The 17,225-nt window shown below is 38.7% G+C and overlaps 2 protein-coding genes across 2 annotated transcripts; one reads left to right on the top strand and one right to left on the bottom strand.

Annotated features, from left to right (window-relative positions):
• Positions 1 to 1,397: 1,397 nt before the first annotated feature.
• Positions 1,398 to 3,526, top strand: LOC112173268 (arabinosyltransferase RRA2). The gene is made up of 2 exons (XM_024310869.2): positions 1,398 to 1,642; positions 2,114 to 3,526. Exons 1-2 carry the CDS (start codon positions 1,466 to 1,468, stop codon positions 3,227 to 3,229), a joined length of 1,293 nt encoding a protein of 430 aa, XP_024166637.1. The 5' UTR covers positions 1,398 to 1,465; the 3' UTR covers positions 3,230 to 3,526.
• A 105-nt stretch (positions 3,527 to 3,631) lies between these two features.
• On the bottom strand, positions 3,632 to 7,911 carry LOC112173664 (G-box-binding factor 1). Its single transcript, XM_024311346.2, has 8 exons — positions 7,772 to 7,911; positions 7,101 to 7,156; positions 6,682 to 6,866; positions 6,492 to 6,543; positions 6,123 to 6,308; positions 5,420 to 5,500; positions 4,314 to 4,439; positions 3,632 to 4,226 (listed from the first exon to the last, which is right to left on the bottom strand). The coding sequence occupies exons 1-8, from the start codon at positions 7,872 to 7,874 to the stop codon at positions 3,987 to 3,989; spliced, it is 1,029 nt and encodes a 342-aa protein (XP_024167114.1). The 5' UTR covers positions 7,875 to 7,911; the 3' UTR covers positions 3,632 to 3,986.
• Between the last annotated feature and the right edge of the window lie 9,314 nt (positions 7,912 to 17,225).

Genomic DNA, 17,225 nt, shown 5'->3' with positions numbered 1-17,225 from the left:
ACATTTTTTCCTCTCTCTCTCTGTCTCCCCCCTTTCTCTCCCCTTCTTCTTCTTCTTCTTCTTCTTCTTCTTCTTCTTCTTCTTCTTCTTCTTCTTCAGTTACACTACCAAAAGCTCTATCAAAATAAAGCAAACAAATACAAACAGAAACCCAACATTTTAGTTTCAATTTTTTTTCCCTTCCAAATCCATCACTCCTTTCAATTTCCTCCGATCTTGTTTTCCTTGATTCCCCTCTCATTTCTCTATCCCAATCTATTTGAATCTCACCATCAATTTCATGGGTTTTGGAGTGCCGCAAGAACCAGCGGAAGAGGTTGATGCCGACGAAGATGGTGAAGCAGAGGAGGGTCATGAGGAGGGAGCGGAGGGTGGGGATAGGTCCGAGAGGGACGAGTCGACCCGGGCAGCGGAGGAGGTGGAGGAGGACGGAGATGGTGAGGTAAAGGGCAATGGCGGTAATGGAGATGCTGATCCTCGTCGTCGTCTTCGGAATCGACGGCGGAGACTGGCTGGTGTCAAGATTCAAACTTGATTATTCTTCTTTTGTTGTCTTAATCATCCTTTGTTCTGCAGCAGTAGTAATGAAGAAATGGTTCCTATATTTTGTTGAAAAAGCACAAGTCTTGATCAAGGTTATGCAAGAATTGAGGGATTTTGATTCAAAAAACTGGTTTTTTGGTTGCAAAAGATGAAATTGTATCTTGTGGGTTTTGTTATTGTTTGAGAGATTTTGATTCAACATGGTACTTTGAACGGTCTGGGTCTTTGTCTTTCTTCCTTTCTGTTTGCTTTTTGTCACTTTGAATGATCATTGACTCCTGGAGCGGCGGCGGTGGAGGAGGAGAAGGGGGGGGGGGTTGGATTTGGTGCGACTCGGGTGCAGAGGTTTAGATGATCACTACCATCAATCTATTAACATTGGGTACATGGCTGGGATTAGGGAGGATGAAGACATAAAATGACGAAAGTACCCTTAAAAATTGTCAGATGGCAAGTTCCATAACGGAGCTAACGGCCATATATACCAATCTTCGGTCAGGTAAAGAACCTCAAGTACCGAATTGATATTTTTTGAAGTTTAAGTATCAAAAGTTATAAAGAGGAAAAGTTCAGGTACCGTATGAACCATTTTCCCTTTCAATTTGCATTCCAAACATAAGAAATGAACAACTTTCCTTTTCTGATGCTTATTTCCACAAACCAAATGAGTTCTTGATGAAAATAGTTATGTCAAGAGCTGCTATTTCACATTATTATGAGATAATAATTATCGATTGAATTTTTATTATGGCACAGAACACCAGAGTCTGAAAGCATGAGATAATTAATTAAATTTGACCAATAAAGTGATTAATAATTAATTTTAACATAGTGCTTTCCATTGCTCCTCTCTAAATAGTCAACCATCTCTCTCTAGTGTGTAGCCACAATAGCTGAATAGCTGATCAGAGGAAGAGAAAAAATGATGGGGGGTCGGAGACACAACGCCCAGTCTCTCTGCAAATCGAGGGTCGGAATTGCCATAGCCATTGGAGTCCTTCTCGGTTGTGTCTTCGCCTTGTGCTTCCCCAATGGCTTCATCTCCATTTCCAATCCTGCCCCTATGCTCAACCGCCGCTTCGCCCACTCCATTGCCCAGGTTCGCTTCCTCACTCCTCCGATTCTGGCTTCCTCTTATTTCCTCTCTTTGTTTCCCTCATTGTTTACTATTTGAATGAACTGGGTGATCACTGCTTGAGATTCTGGTGCAAAATGATGCCAGTTGACTTTGGCTTTTGGTGTGTATGTACTTCTGAATCAAACCCATTAACTGTAACTGAACATTTGATGTTTGTGTGATGTGTCTCTGTAGAAAGACACTGACTTTTATGATACCAAAGATGATGAAGTTACAGTCTTTCAATACTAGATATTAGTTTGATTGGATTTTGAGGTACCCATTTGTGCATTTGTGTGAATGCTTACAAAATTGTGGGGTCCTTGTGATCATTTGATGGTCATGAATATGTGTTCTGGTGTTCTAATAGCTTATAGCAGAATGGTTTGGGGTGCAATATTTTGAGGTTTATAAATACAATGATGTTCATGTTTTTAGTCATTTGTGCATTAGGTTGGTTCCACCCTGTGTGAATCGTCTGAACGGCTCAACATGCTGAAATCGGAGTTTGTTGCGGCATCAGAGGAAAATTCCGAGTTGAAAAAGAAGGTTAGGGAATTGACGGAGAAGTTTCGGTTGGCTGAGCAAAGGAAAGATCAGGCTGAGAAGCAAGTTCTTGTCTTGGGTGATCAGAAGAAAGCTGGGCCTTTTGGTACTGTCAAAGGCTTAAGAACCAACCCCTCTGTTGTTCCTGATGAATCTGTGAATCCAAGATTGGCAAAGATTTTGGAGAAAGTGGCTGTTAATAAAGAGCTCATAGTTGCTCTTGCAAACTCAAATGTTAAGGCGATGTTGGAGTTATGGTTCAATAATATTAAAAGAGTGGGAATAACCAATTATCTGGTTGTTGCTTTGGATGAAGAAACTGCCAGATACTGTGAGGCAAAAGATGTGCCAGTATATAAGAGAGACCCAGATAAAGACATCGATTCTGTCGCGAGAACTGGAGGGAACCATGCTGTCTCTGGTATGAAATTTCATATCTTGAGGGAGTTTTTGCAGCTGGGATATAGTGTCCTTCTGTCAGATGTGGATATTGTGTACCTGCAAAACCCTTTTAATCATCTCTATCGTGATTCGGACGTGGAGTCCATGACGGATGGGCATGATAATAGAACTGCTTATGGCTTCAATGATGTCTTTGATGAACCCAAGATGGGTTGGGCTCGATATGCTCATACAATGCGTATTTGGGTTTATAACTCTGGCTTCTTCTACATTCGACCAACAATTCCTTCAATTGAACTGTTGGATCGCGTGGCTGGTCGGCTTTCTAGGGAGCCAAACTCTTGGGACCAGGCAGTTTTCAATGAGGAACTCTTTTTCCCTTCTCATCCTGGGTACGATGGCCTTCATGCTTCCAGGAGAACTATGGATTTCTATCTCTTTATGAATAGCAAGGTCCTCTTTAAGACTGTGAGGAAAAATGCTAATCTAAGCAAGTTGAAGCCGGTAATTGTTCATGTCAATTACCATCCCGATAAATTTCCACGTATGCTAGCGGTTGTGGAATTTTATGTTAATGGGAAGCAGGATGCACTGAAATCTTTTCCTGATGGCTCAGAGTAGTAAAGATTCTTCTGATCATACATTCTGGCATTGGGCAAAAGACGAGATCATACATTCTGGGATTTTGATGCTTTGTGTTCAAAAGAATTATAAGGTGACTCCAACAGCATACATGTAGGAAGCAACTCTTAAAGAATTGTAAGGAAGGTTCCAAGAGCATATTTCATATGCCTTGTCTGGATTGTTAAATTTTGGATGCTTTATATTTATATGTAACTATACCTCTGTGCTGTTGCATAATTACAGGTGCATGTTACTTTTGTCAGGCTATATAAGTGACTTATCTTCTTTCTATAATTGATCAAAATCTATTCAGAAATAGGCATGTTCGTTTCACTCCTCACTTGTATCAAAGTTTGCAGTTTTTGGAAATGACATAATGTATGTGCATAGATAACCTTTCGATAGGACTCAGATTCCCATTTCTTTTGTTTACAAATACCTCTTAAGTTACGCTGGAGCATCCACAGTACAATGAGTAACACATGTTGTCACAATAGTATCTTTTAATCTCTTACATGACGTGTTTTCAGTCAAGCAGTGACTTCATTTAGCTGGTAACTTGATCTTTGACTTGGCATTCATAATAAGCAACTCTTATAAAATCGGAAAGCAGGTCTAAAGCTAAAAAGAACCCAAAAGTTAGGCCGTAGGCTGACACCAACTGAGAGGACAAACTGTTACTTGAAAATGATGTGCAATACGACTGTACAACTACTATCAAGTTATGAAATGCCTTGGTACATTAAGACCTTCTTTACTGGACCTTTGAACTATGTAAACAATCAGCCAAGTTTGGTCGTAGGCTGACACCAAATAATCGAGGCTCAGGAGGAGTAGGAGAAGTCTCTTTTCGATGAGAAGGAGTAGGAGAAGTTGAGTTGTCTCTGCTTGGAGTTTTTGATTCGATGCTGTTGCTTCCATCATCGGAAGAGTTGACTTTCACAGCTCTGAGATCAGCAACTGCATCTGGACCATACATCTTCTCCATCTCATCCTGTTTCATTGAAACATTAATATCAGGAGAAAAGAGAGATAAACAAGGGATACTGAATAATGAATAAGTAAAGTTTAGATGACGAACAATTAGGGAACTGTTTTCTTCATCAAGTTTCCCACACTCCTCAGAAAGCCTTCTTAACTCATTTGGGAGCTCCGAGATTTCACCATTCAGCATTGCTGCAGTTTCTCGTAGTTTCTCACATTCTTGCTGCAAGAGAAACAAAACCAAAAGTATAATATCCAACACAACAAAAATCCAAGAGAAATAAAGAAAATTATGTAACAAATGACACCAACCAAATAGGAAATCAAGAAGTTCTTCTGATAAAAGCAAAAACTTAAATCATATTAGATGGTACCAGAATGAAACTAGTAGCTGGATGCCCCTAAATAGTCCTAGTCATACTTTTGGAGGAAAGAGATTGCTGTTAAAGCTAAAATCCATTGTTCAAGACCAATTAGATTTTTTTTTTCTTTGAAAGCTCAGAAACATTTGCATCAAGTATTATTCCACTGTACTCTAATCACAACTTTATGCTTCTTTGCTACCACTCAAGCAACATACAAGCAATGAATAAGGAACGCTGGATTAACAGAACTTAAACGGTTATCTTTTTGCTGCCTCAGAACTGATCTCATAAGTCATGACCATATAGCTACATCTACTAAAACAGGAATAAATGAATAATCCTGGAATGAGCAATACATTTTAAGTTCACACATGAATTCTATATTCAGAAACTATCTTCACCGTGATAGCAGGAAGTCAGAAGTTTAGTTGGTCATGTTGGGATAACCAACATGTGTATAAATATTACATAGAGAACCATAAAAATGGTAGCTGAGCGCACACCTACTAATATGTATAGAATTTATCTTTATCTGATATCTTAAAATCACTGTGAAAATTTCTATAAATGGGCGTTTGTTTTTTAGAGCACATTCTATAAATAAATATTTTGCAAATCAACATGTTATTCATTTGCACAATTAGGTATTGCTTGCTTGATACTGAAATTAAAACTATGAACACATTCTAAACAATGATACGATCTGATCACAAAAAATATCATGGTCTCGCCCTTGAAAACAAGGAAAGAACCTCTACAAATTACATATATGCACACACTCAAACTCATGCATACATACACACACATTTGTACCTGAAAGGCTGATGATATTTATTACCTGCCTACGGAATCTTGACCTCTTAGCTGACTCCCTATTAGACTGCTTTCTCTTTTCTCTTCTTCTCCGGTCGTGATCTTCCTGTTAAAGCAAAAGAGAGCATATACCACTCAATGGAAGTGACTAACAAAGTTGGCAGGGCGCTGAAGTATTTTAACTTCACCAAAATGATGGGCAGCCCATGGGACCATCGGTTCAAATAATAGAACACAGTATTATCACTGATACATAGATAAACATGGTAAAACAATCCTAATGTTCCTGTAACTTATATCTTTATATTGTTATAAACAGACCATCTTGCATGCCTATTAATCATGTGTGCCATATTCTAATCTAGGTTGAGCGACAATTGTACATAAATCCTCATGAAGAGTAAGATACAAAAAATAACTTAACAATGTGAACATGATAATCATCTCAAACATCAATGAGCTATCCAAAAAACAAAAATATAAGTACTGATGCATAAGCTAGTCTCCGTTAGGGATCAACAATTCTAAAGTCGAAATTGAGCATGAGCAACATTGGTATTGTCTAGGGATTCTAATATTCTATCTAGGTCTTTTAAACATGAGATCAAACTGTAGAAACGGCTGCACAATTTCTTTTTTATATTTGTACATCCACTTCATATGCATGATTTCTCACTCAAGCATCATTGCTGAAGCCACTAGAGTTAACCAGATCCATGTTGCCTTACCTCTGTGCGTATGGCATGAGCACTGGATACATTCAGGTCCAGTCCCGAATTCGGATGAGTTTCAGGCATGTTTACCTCAATATTCAACAATTTCAAATTTGTATCCGTGGCACTGTAAAGGACTCTAGAATTATTCTGAACTGCCCCCATCTGGTTAAAAATTTGCTTTTGAATTGCAGAAAAATCCTGGAATAAATTGAAGGGTGTGCCATATTAGTAAAATCATCATGTCCAAAACCAAATGATATACAATGCTTCTCAGTAAGCCCCACGATCTCATTAGAAAATAGTATTAATCTGCCAGGTAAGGCGTACAAGTAACCAAACAACAAACGTTTTAAAAATAAGAAAATTATATAAGTGACATACTCGGTTAGTGTCAGCATTCTCATCTGATGAATCCTCGCCTCTGCCTGCAGCACTGTGTAGAATAATTTAAACTTAATGATTGATGAAACATGTAAATAGTAAGAAATAAATACATGTTAGGGAAGATCAGGATAAGCTGATATGGGACCAGAGGGGCTATCTTAGCCGGGTACAAAGGAACTACGATTACCCCTGTGAAACACCGTCACCACTATTTCCAGAAAAAGAAGTATCCTTTTCGCTATCTGCAACTCTATTGCCTACCAACTCAATGTCTACTGAGCCTTCCTTAGTTGTTGTCATTGGTGTCATTGGTTCCAAGTCCTTCTCATTGAGAACCCTTTCTTCTTTATCTTGAATTTCTAATGCCACACCCTGACCATTTACATTAGTGGGTTATAAAAATGCATCCATCTATATATACAGTAAGTTATTTACTCTATCAATGCAAGAATCAGCTATTGCACAACAAATTTATGAATGTACTTTATGAAACCTACTAAAGTTTTGAATGATGAAAGGCAGCTAAGAGGCTGAAACTAAGACACGAATGATACTATATAATTAGGATACGCATAAACATATGGAGAGAGGGAAAGAGAAAGAGACCTGAGTTGAAGCAGCACTGGTTTCCCTAGTCTCCATGGTATAGCAAATTTGCAATCCTAAAAGATTAAGACAAGCAAAAGAATCTAATATGAGTAACAATGGAGCATGACGGTTCATTAAAATAATAATAATAACAAATAAAAATAAAAAAATAAAAACTTGAAAACACATAATGGTTCTCAATTGAACAAAAGCTCTGAGCTCAAACGCCCATTGATAAGACCTTCTTGGTATAAGTTATCAAATTTGAATTGAACAGCAAGCCCAACCAAAAACTAGTTAGAGGGGTTTCACTAACGCACGTATGACATCAAAGTTAAGGAACACTTGCTCAGATTGAAACATAACACATTGACATCAATTTTATTTTTTTCCAGAAACCCACCAAAGTTCAAAAGGAATTGTACACTAAAACAAACCAAAATCCAATAAAGAGCCCTCTCAAGACCAATGTGCACTTCCTATACTAAGATTCTCACTTAACCACACCTATATAGAACTAAGAAGACTACTAACTTGCTTATGAAGTACAGAAGTAGAGTCAAAACAAGAAAAAGAACTGTTCTTTGTAAAACCACAAACCTCATAACTGAGTTCATAACTAAACACAAAAAGAAAACAAGGGCCGAAATCTGATACCAAGAAAACTAAACAGAGAATGAGAGAGAGACCTGTCAAAGTGTTTGTGGCGCCAAACAAGAGAAAGAGAAGGAGAGGGAGTAGAGACAGTAGGTTTCGGTTTTTTGCAGGGTAGAGCTGGAGCTTGTTATACATATGGAGAGAGCAAGTAGTGTAAGATAATATGTTGAACGGTAATATCAACGGTCCAGAAGAAGCCGTTCATTCCACCGCCTATAACTTCTGCTTTTCTTTCTTTTATTTATTTTTCTTCCTATCTTATGCAACTAGGAAAACTCTCCTTTGTTTTTTTTTTAATTTTTTTTATTGTTTTTTTATTGAACACGTGAACATTAGAGAAATATGTTCAGTTGTTCACCAACAAGTACTTATTCTTTTTTTAAATTTCATTCATTTAATTAAAAAATAAAGTTAAAGTTACACATTCGTATAATTATTTTGACTTTATTTACTCATGTTTAAAAATGAAATATAACTAGAAAAGTTGGTGAACTGTGACCTATTGGTTATTTGGAATAACTGACATCGTGGCCCTCTGATTTGCTAGATGCATCTTGGGACTGATGGGGTGGGGAAAATATTATTGTGTTTACTGAAAGAAAAAAATACAACTAGGAAACTTGTGAAGATTCAAAAATAAGGAAATATTCTTTTGGTTAGCCTAACTGGTCAAAGAAAATTGAGAATTGAGACTAGATTTCTCCCCTTTGAATTAAGGCACCAAATTTCATACCAATTTGTTGCAAACTCCCCCTTTTGGATGGTTGAAATTGAATACGGACGGCTCTTTTACAGGCCTCCATGTAATAGGCTTCGATGGGATCTTCAGGGACTCTGAAGGCTTATTTATATGACCGTATCCTCATAGTGTCTCAGTCAATGGCTCAATGCGGTGGAGTCTAGAGTTTCGCGGTCATTGAAGCATTAAGCGCAGCTTGGGCAAGAGGTTGGATCAATTTTTGGCTTGAGACGGACTCGACTGTTGTAGTAAACTATTTAAAATCACCTAACTTTATCCCTTGGAGGTTAAGGATGGTGTGGTTTAACTGTTTGCATTATACTTCTTCCGTAGTTTTTAAGGTATCTCATTTATACTATTATTAAGAGATGAGATTTTGTTAACCAAAATTAAAATTTTTGACAGATTTAACCCTGAAAAATTAAAAATATGTATGTCATTACATGATTGGTTATTGGGGAAAGGGTGAAGATAGAGGTTCACCGTATTATCCATAAGCTTGCTAATTATGGTGCCACTAATATTAGTTTTATTTGGTGGTGTTCACCCCCTCATTTTATTGCTAGTCTTTATGGTCAAGACGTGTCATCATGCTACTTTTCTTAGTTCCCTAACTTTATTTCTGGTTATGGTTAGTAGCTGTAACTTCATGTTCATAGTACTTTTTTTTCTCTTGTATTTGTTGCAAAAAGAGTCCGACTTGCTTATGTAAAAGAAAAAAATAAAAGAGGTTCCATCTTCTTAGATGACCAATAAGACGCATCAAATACTTTCTCACCAGGTGCACCTACCTGTACCATCTACAACGTACAAGCCATAGATCTCAACAATGGCCACTGAAGCCTTGCATTTCCCCAGATAGCCAATGTGACCCACAATCGACCACCACATTGTGTCTATCACCCACTAAAAGCCAAATTCCAACATTACCATTCCAATACACAACACCTAGACCACGTCAAAAATGAGCTATGACACGCGCTTCTCTCCAAAACCCTAGAGCTCGATTAGGGTTTGTTCAATCTCATTTCATTGCCGCCGAAGTGGGATGGTGGTGGCCGCCATGGCTCGGCCCCCGCACCACCGCCTGGTTACCCTTCTAGCTCAAACCACCTGGTTTCACTTCTCTATCCCATACTTCATCCTGTGACCCACAACCAGAACTGTATCCATTATTACTCTAGTAATAATAACCTATTTAGATTTTCGGTGGCGTTTAGGATCACTTTCATTATGATGTTCGACCATGGGAAAGCTAAGATCTTGCTTTGAAAAATTTCTCGGTTACTGCATTTATTGCCAAGTAGCGGTTTGTTTGCCCCTTCCGAGATTTCTCTCGCCAACCAGGTATGTATCTAGGTCAGTTTTCCTCCTTCCCCGGACATCTTTAATCCTCATCATTGCTTGCTTATAGTTCCTAGATCCGACTATAGCCTTGTTAATAGATTGTATCGTTTGCTATTCCCTCAGTATCCTAGAGCTATTTTAAGGTAATACATGACGTTGTGCATTGCATTTGGTGTTAATATTTTGATTTTCTGAGGGTACGCATGCCTGCATTCCCTAAATCGAAGAAAATTTACGGATTCTATCCTCCCAAACTGGCCTTTAAATTCTGCTCGTCTCACTTTAGGAACCCAGATACCCCTTACCTCTGCTATCCTTTGTCATACACCCTGTTTCTTCACCATGGCTTACAGCCCAAATGCTCGTGCTCAGACTAGCTCTTCACGTCCTCATAGCCCCATTGTCTTTAATTCTTACCCAAGACCTCGCCAAAACGAGCCACCTCTGGTCACCCATATTGGTGGTACCAAAATCATTGTTGATCAGAATGATACCACTGTGTTAGTACCTCAACATGCTCTCACCAGCAAGGAGCATTTGAAAAACTATGTCTTGATTGCCAAGGTCTTTGGTAAACGTGTCTCCCCGAGGAAGATTGTCAGGAAGTGTAATCAGCACTGGGCGAACCTTCAGGGTTCGGTTTGCATGTGCCAACTAGTCGCTGGAGTTCACCTATCTCCAAGATGTTGATTTTGTGCTAGATAATAGACCGTGGTTTGTTAAAGGCTGAATCTTTCATATTAGACGATAGTCCCCCAACTTTGATTCGCGTACTGCAAAAATCGAAACTCTGATCCTTTGGGTGCGGCTTCCAAATCTTCCCCTTCAGTTCTGGAACAAGAATGCAATTCAACCGATTACTAAGGTCCTGGGTCGTTTCATCAAGCTAGATGAAAGGACTGAGTTCAATGAAAACTACATCTTTGCTCGTGTTTGCATGGAAATTGATCTCCGCACCCCGCTGAAAAGGACTCTGATTATTCGTGAAGAAGATGCAGGGGATCTCCCTTTTGATTTGGTGTCTAATCCAGCTAGGCTTTTCCCGTCTTATGAAGCCATCTTTGAAGTCTACTTTGAATGTGGAAGCTATCGGCATAGAATCAGGAACTGTCCTAGGAGGAAGAAAGAACAACACTTTGTCCTGGTTGATAAAGAGCAAGGCGATGATGATGTTGCACCACAAGGCATGGGGGTGGACCCTAAGATTAAAGAGTTGGTTAGTGAAAATGTGATGGTTTACTTCCCTCAGCCCGCTAAAGGAGACTTGGAGGCCGAGCTGTAGGACCTTTCCAAGGAGGAAAGGCACCACTCATCCCCAGGTTGGACCCCTGTACAACCGAAGGTAAAGAAGGCGTCCTCAACTGCACAAGACCCCAACACAACCCATGCTAACAAAGGGAAAGCTGAATCCAACAAGCGCAACAATATTAAGCCAGGAATATCCTTCAAGGATGCTACTGTTGGCCATGGTACCATTGTCATAACAAACCCACCGGCTTTGTCGGGAAACAAGACCCCTATTGATTCCTCCAGTGAGGAGTTGGTGAGCGATTTTGATTCCAATGACTCTTCTGTCTTATCTTACTCTTCTTTTCCTAAAATTGCTAAACTCTATGATTCTAATTTACTCACGGAACGGTACCATCTAGGAGAGATCTATTCTCCTACCGCTGCGGTTAATTATTTTTATTCTAATGATGTTGAACCCTTTATGCAGTTTGAAAACTTTAGTGATGCTAGGGCTTCTGACCTCATGAAGGATAATAGGGACAATCTGAATGAGTATGAAGTTAAGGTGATTAATGGCAAGTGGGTGATTATGATAGCTGAAAGTGACTCTGCAATGAGCTCTGGCTAGAAGAAAAGGACTAGGAAAATGGCTGAAGATCAGACTATGGCTGAGGCACAGGATGAGGAGGACAGTGCCTCTTCACCAAAGATGGCCAAACCATGAAAATTCTTTATTGGAACTGTAGGGGCAGCGCTTGACCTGGTTTTGTGGCGCAATGCCTCTTTTATTCTTCCTCTTTTGACCTTGATGTTTTTTGCCTGCTAGATATTAGGGCATCAAGTACTTCTTTAAATAAATTGAGGAAGTTTCCCTTTGATGATTTTATCTTAATTTCCGCTCATGATCAGTGTGGTGGTTTGATTTTATTTTGGAAAACTAGAACTATTACTGTTGAGTTAGTTAAACCACATGATAGATTTATACACTGCCTGATTAAGGATAACACTGTTAATAGGTCTTGGTTTAAAACTTTTGTTTATGCCTATCCCCAAAAGGAAAAACGAGCAGATTTGTGGTCACAGTTACTAGCTGTACAACCGAATTGTGATGACAGTTGGTTGCTACTTGGTGACTTGAATAATATTGCCAACCTGGATGAAAAATTAGGGGGAAGCCAAAGGGTGACAAACTATATGCTCAACTTCTCAGCCTTCCTGAATAATGCAAGTCCTATGTCTCTACAGGCACATGGACTACCTTATACTTGGACGAACAACCATAATGATGAAACTTTAATTTATGAGAGACTTGATAGAGCTTGTGTGAATGCTGCTTTTCTAAACAATTTTGTACATGTTCATTTAGAGAATCTTCCCATTATTGGTTCGGATCATGGACCTATTTGCTTGACAATTATGAATAATAAGGAAAAGAAGGGTAAGACTTTCAAGTTTGAAGCCATGTGGTTATCCCATATGGACTTCAAGCCCTTGGTACAGAAGATTTGGAATCAAAGAAAGGATACTAGCCCTATACTAAATTTCATTACTATTAGAAATCAATTTTGCCATCAGGCAAAGGTTTGGAATAAAAATGTCTTCGGTAACATTTTTAAAAGGATCGAGAACCTCAATGATAGGTGTAAAGATATCCAAAATCAATTGATCTTCTCACCATCTTCTACTTTCTTACAGGAACGACACTACCTGATCACAACAGAACTGCTATAATGCTATAGAGAGGAAGAACTTTATTGGGCCCAGAAGGCAAAGGTGAATTGGCTGAAACTAGGAGACAGGAATACTAGATTCTTTCAAACCAGGGCAAATAAAATTACAATAATGCAAGACTCAACTGGCAGCTAGATTGAAAATGAAGAGGACATCACAAGGATCTTTGTCTAGGATTTTAAGAAACGATTTCACCTTGATATACCCACTACTAATGACCACTTGCAAAACTTTACTAATCTGATCCAACCTTGTGTTATTGACATTGATAATGCCTTTCTTTTGCAGCCTGTTTCAGATGAGGAAATTTGGAAGGCGGTCAAATCGATAGGGCCGTTAAAAGCTCCAGGACCGGATGGCTTACACGCAAGCTTTTACCAGAATTGCTGGACTAAGGTGAAAGAAATGGTTGTCCCTATGATCCAATCTTTCTTTGCTGACAATACCCCTTTAACTCTTTTGAATCATACAAATATAGCACTTATCCCAAAAGTTGATCAACCTGAAAAGGTTTCTGATTTTAGACCAATTAGCCTTTGCAATGTCTCTTATAATATTACAACAAAAATCATGATCAAGCGTTTGAGACCCTTGTTACATAAATGTATTTCCAAAAACCAGGGAGCCTTTGCACCGGGACGTTTAATTTAGGACAATATTTTGATTGCACATGAACTGTTTTCTTATTTTCAGAAAAAGAAAGGAACAGTTGGTGCAATGGCTGTTAAACTGGATTTAGAAAAAAGCCTATGACTATTTGAATTGGAATTATCTGTTTACTTGCTTACAGAGATTTGGTTTCCATCAAAGCTGGATTGATCAAGTAAGGAATTGTATTTCCTCGATGTCGTTTTCTATTCTTCTTAATGGAATTCCGCAGAGCCACTTCTCTCCCACAAGAGGCATTAGACAAGGAGATCCACTTTCTCCATACCTGTTTATACTGGCTATGGAACCTCTGATAAGGCAACTTAATAAACTGGCTAGCACACATATGACCCAGGTAGGTATGCTTTTCTCTCCACTTGGCTTCAGAATTTCAAACCTCAAGTTTGCATATGACTATTTCATTTTTGCAAAAGCTACTAGAAAGGCTGCAAGGCAGATATCTAAGGTGTTGTCCTTGTTCTCCTTAGCATCTGGTCAAAGAATTAACTTCCATAAATCATCACTGTTCTTTTCACCTAATTCTCAATCTAGCCTCAAAAGGGACATTGTTAATATTCTAAACATTCAACAGAAAGCTACTATAGGAAAATATCTGGGTATTCATAATGTAATTTTCTGGAAGGATCTGATTAACTGAAAAGAACTTCTTCTCAGGATTACAAACAAGATTGCAGGTTGGAAAAAGGATACTCTCTCAAGAGCAGGTAGATTGACTTTAATCAAGGCAAATTTACTTACAATGCCGAACCATGTAATGTCTTGTTTTAGATGTTCCAATAAGGTCACGACTCATATAGACAAGCTTGCAAGGAACTTCTTCTGGGGTACAAGCTCCAATTCATCCCCGGTGGCCTGGAGAAAGGTGTGCACCCCCAAGGATTTGGGAGGCTTGTGAATCTGGCCTACGACCTATTTTAATAATGCTGCCATTGGTAAGCTGGCCTGGAAACTGTTAATTGACCAGGATAACTGGTGGTCGTCGCAGATTGTTAGGAAAAAATATCTTCGGCAGACTACTTTCTTCCAAGCAAAGAAGAAGCAATCTCATTCCCTAGCCTGGAAAGGAATACTTGACATGAGACCACTTATTCTCAAGGGAATGAGATGGTTAGTAGGCAATGGTAAGTCGATTAAGTTTTGGACTTTTAATTGGGTGTTTGATTTTCCCCTTATTAACTTTTTACCTAAGGATGCTAGAACAGGGATAAACATGGATGAAATGGTAGCAGATTACATTCAAAATCATAATTGGAACAGTAATAAATTATTACGATTTCTCAATGGTGGTGAACCAAATACAGGGTATTCTGATTCCTGTATCCAACCAGGAAGATGAATACATTTGGGGTCATTCCACCAGTGGTAACTATACAATTAAAACTGCTACTGGGTTGCAATGACCAGAAATAGATAATCATAGCAGCTTAGAATTACTAAAGAAGCTCTGGAAGCTTAATGTTCCCCCTAAAGTTCAACTCTTTGGATGGCTCCTCTTTAGAGGACGGTTCAAGACAAGGGATCGCCTTTCTAGATTTGGCTATGTTGATGACAACTCTTGTCCACTGTGTGACAATGATAATGAAACAGCAGACCACTTGTGTGGGTGCTGTGAATTCACAAAAGAAGTCTGGAAGCTGGCTAATCTTAATGATCTATCTTGGAATGAAGGATACCTTCAAGTTTTCAAGAAATTGTATGTTGAACAAGCTTGTGATCGGGGGCTTTTTGTCAAAATCTTAACATTATGCTGGCAGATTTGGAAAGCTAGGAATGATGCCATTTTCAGTGGAGTGATCTCTTGCCCCAAATCCATTATTGCAGCAGCAACGGCCTTCCAAAACCTGGTAGCTCCAGTAGCATGCCCCTTGGGTGGAGGCACCCCACAAATTGCTAACCACAACATTGCATGGTCCCCTCCACCTGCAGGAGCTGTTAAAATCAATTTTGACGGATTAAAAAAAGGATCTTCTATGGTGGGGGGTTTTGTAATCCGCAATCAAGATGGTAAACCCCTGTATGTGGCGGCCAAAGGTTTCAGTAATACTACAGTATCGATGGCAGAAGCTACTGCCCTAAGGAATAGCTTGGAGTGTGCCTTGAGGTTGAATCATACCAATGCACAAGTTGAAGGTGATGCCAAGATAGTGATTGACGCTATCAACGGAAGAACTACCCCCCCCCCCCCCCCCCCCCCCCCCCCTTGGAGGACTGCCAAGATTATACAAGATATTAGACATCTTGCCTCTAACTTTACTACTATTTCTTTCCAACATATTTTTAGAGAGGCAAATTCTGTAGCTGACTCTATTGCTCACCTTGGGCACACCTCTATAGACGGCCTTTTCTGGACGAACACCATTCCCAGAAATGCGTCTAATGCCCTGTTGTTTGATGTTGTAAACCTTGGTTGCCGAAGAGGCTTCCGCATCTAATATAGTCTTTTTGCATCAAAAAAAAAAAAACCATTACAATACACATCCCCTATTTTTTTTATATCCATTTTCCCCTAATATTTCATTTTATACTCTTTCTCTGTCCCTTTCTTCTGATCAATTGACATTGTTCATCATCCCGGCTATGTTATGTAATTACTTGAGGGTCACCTTATAGTTTTTCTCCCGCATATTGGAATCACAGTTTTAACCACTCTATTTTACAAATGTCATCTCTATTCACTTTGCAATATAAATAATTTTTCTTATAAAAAATATCAAACAACACACCTGTGGTGATTTCTAAGCGAAATGAGAGAAAAGAAAGAATTCATATATAATTATATAAAGCAAAAACCAAGTCTATAATGCACTATTATCAATATTGAAAGATAAAATTGAGTGATTCATTATACAAAGCGTACTCAATCAATATATGCAATTCATATATAAGAGTTTACAAGATAGGTTTAAACTTCAAACTAACAACAGAACTTGAAACATCTAGCTAGGTTTCTGGTGTAATTTGCAGACCCAAAATTAGCCTTGATCACTACGTGCGCATTAGTTTTATGATTTGTTCTCTGCCTCTTTCTTCATATTCTCTTCATTCTAAGAGAATTTTAAGAGCAAATTCACCCGTTAGGTCACTCGATCAGGGTCACTGGGTCATTAGCTCAAACATTGTTCACCGCTTTTTTATATTTGTTTCCACTCGTTGAGTCTAGGTCAGTTTTCTGACCTACAAACTGCCCCAAAGGGACTTAGGTCAATTTTCAAATTGACTCAGTGACTCAGACCCAACAGGTGGAAACAAACATATAAAATCAATGGTTCAATAGGTGAAGTTGCTCTGAGTTGGAGTTTCTTTTTATACGGTAGTTAATTTAAAAAAAAAAAAAACCAATTTTCAAGTTTTAAGTCATTCCTCTAATCGATCATTCACAATCTCTTATACAATCTTAAATTTTCCTTTGAAACTCTTATTGTTGTATTTGTAATGAATTTCAATATTTTTATTTTGGACTTCTAATCAATCATGTCACTCTTTTTTCTCATTCTGCCAACTGCATGGCATCGCTTTGTCCGCCTCCGTCGTCATCACATGCCTCTTGCCCTCCTCCTTGTCATTTTTTTTTTGAAATAGAAGTTGAATGCATTAGATCAATAGCCAAAGGCTAGAGTCTACAAGAACTTACATAAGAAATTCGGCAAGAAAATCCGAACTACCTACCTAAGCTAGAGCAGATCATTAAAATCTCTGGGACACTCACATTTAAGCGAGCCTATACAAGAATGAAAAACATCGCCTCCTACAGAAAAGAAATCATTTAATTA

The sequence above is a fragment of the Rosa chinensis genome, chromosome 6 (genome assembly GCF_002994745.2).
Source record: "Rosa chinensis cultivar Old Blush chromosome 6, RchiOBHm-V2, whole genome shotgun sequence".
Lineage (NCBI taxonomy): Eukaryota > Viridiplantae > Streptophyta > Magnoliopsida > Rosales > Rosaceae > Rosa > Rosa chinensis.
This window is presented reverse-complemented; position numbering and strand designations above follow the sequence as displayed.

What these genes read in the sequence shown, in the direction of transcription:
- LOC112173268 (XM_024310869.2), top strand. Translation starts at nt 1,466, where the DNA reads ATGATGGGGGGTCGGAGACACAACGCCCAGTCTCTCTGCAAATCGAGG. An exon ending in TCGCCCACTCCATTGCCCAG is followed by an intron (nt 1,643 to 2,113) that starts GTTCGCTTCCTC and finishes TTTGTGCATTAG; the next exon opens with GTTGGTTCCACCCTGTGTGA.
- LOC112173664 (XM_024311346.2), bottom strand. Translation starts at nt 7,874, where the DNA reads ATGTATAACAAGCTCCAGCTCTACCCTGCAAAAAACCGAAACCTACTG. An exon ending in AGAATGCTGACACTAACCGA is followed by an intron (nt 6,309 to 6,491) that starts GTATGTCACTTA and finishes AATTTATTCCAG; the next exon opens with GATTTTTCTGCAATTCAAAA. An exon ending in GGTCAAGATTCCGTAGGCAG is followed by an intron (nt 4,440 to 5,419) that starts GTAATAAATATC and finishes TTTCTCTTGCAG; the next exon opens with CAAGAATGTGAGAAACTACG.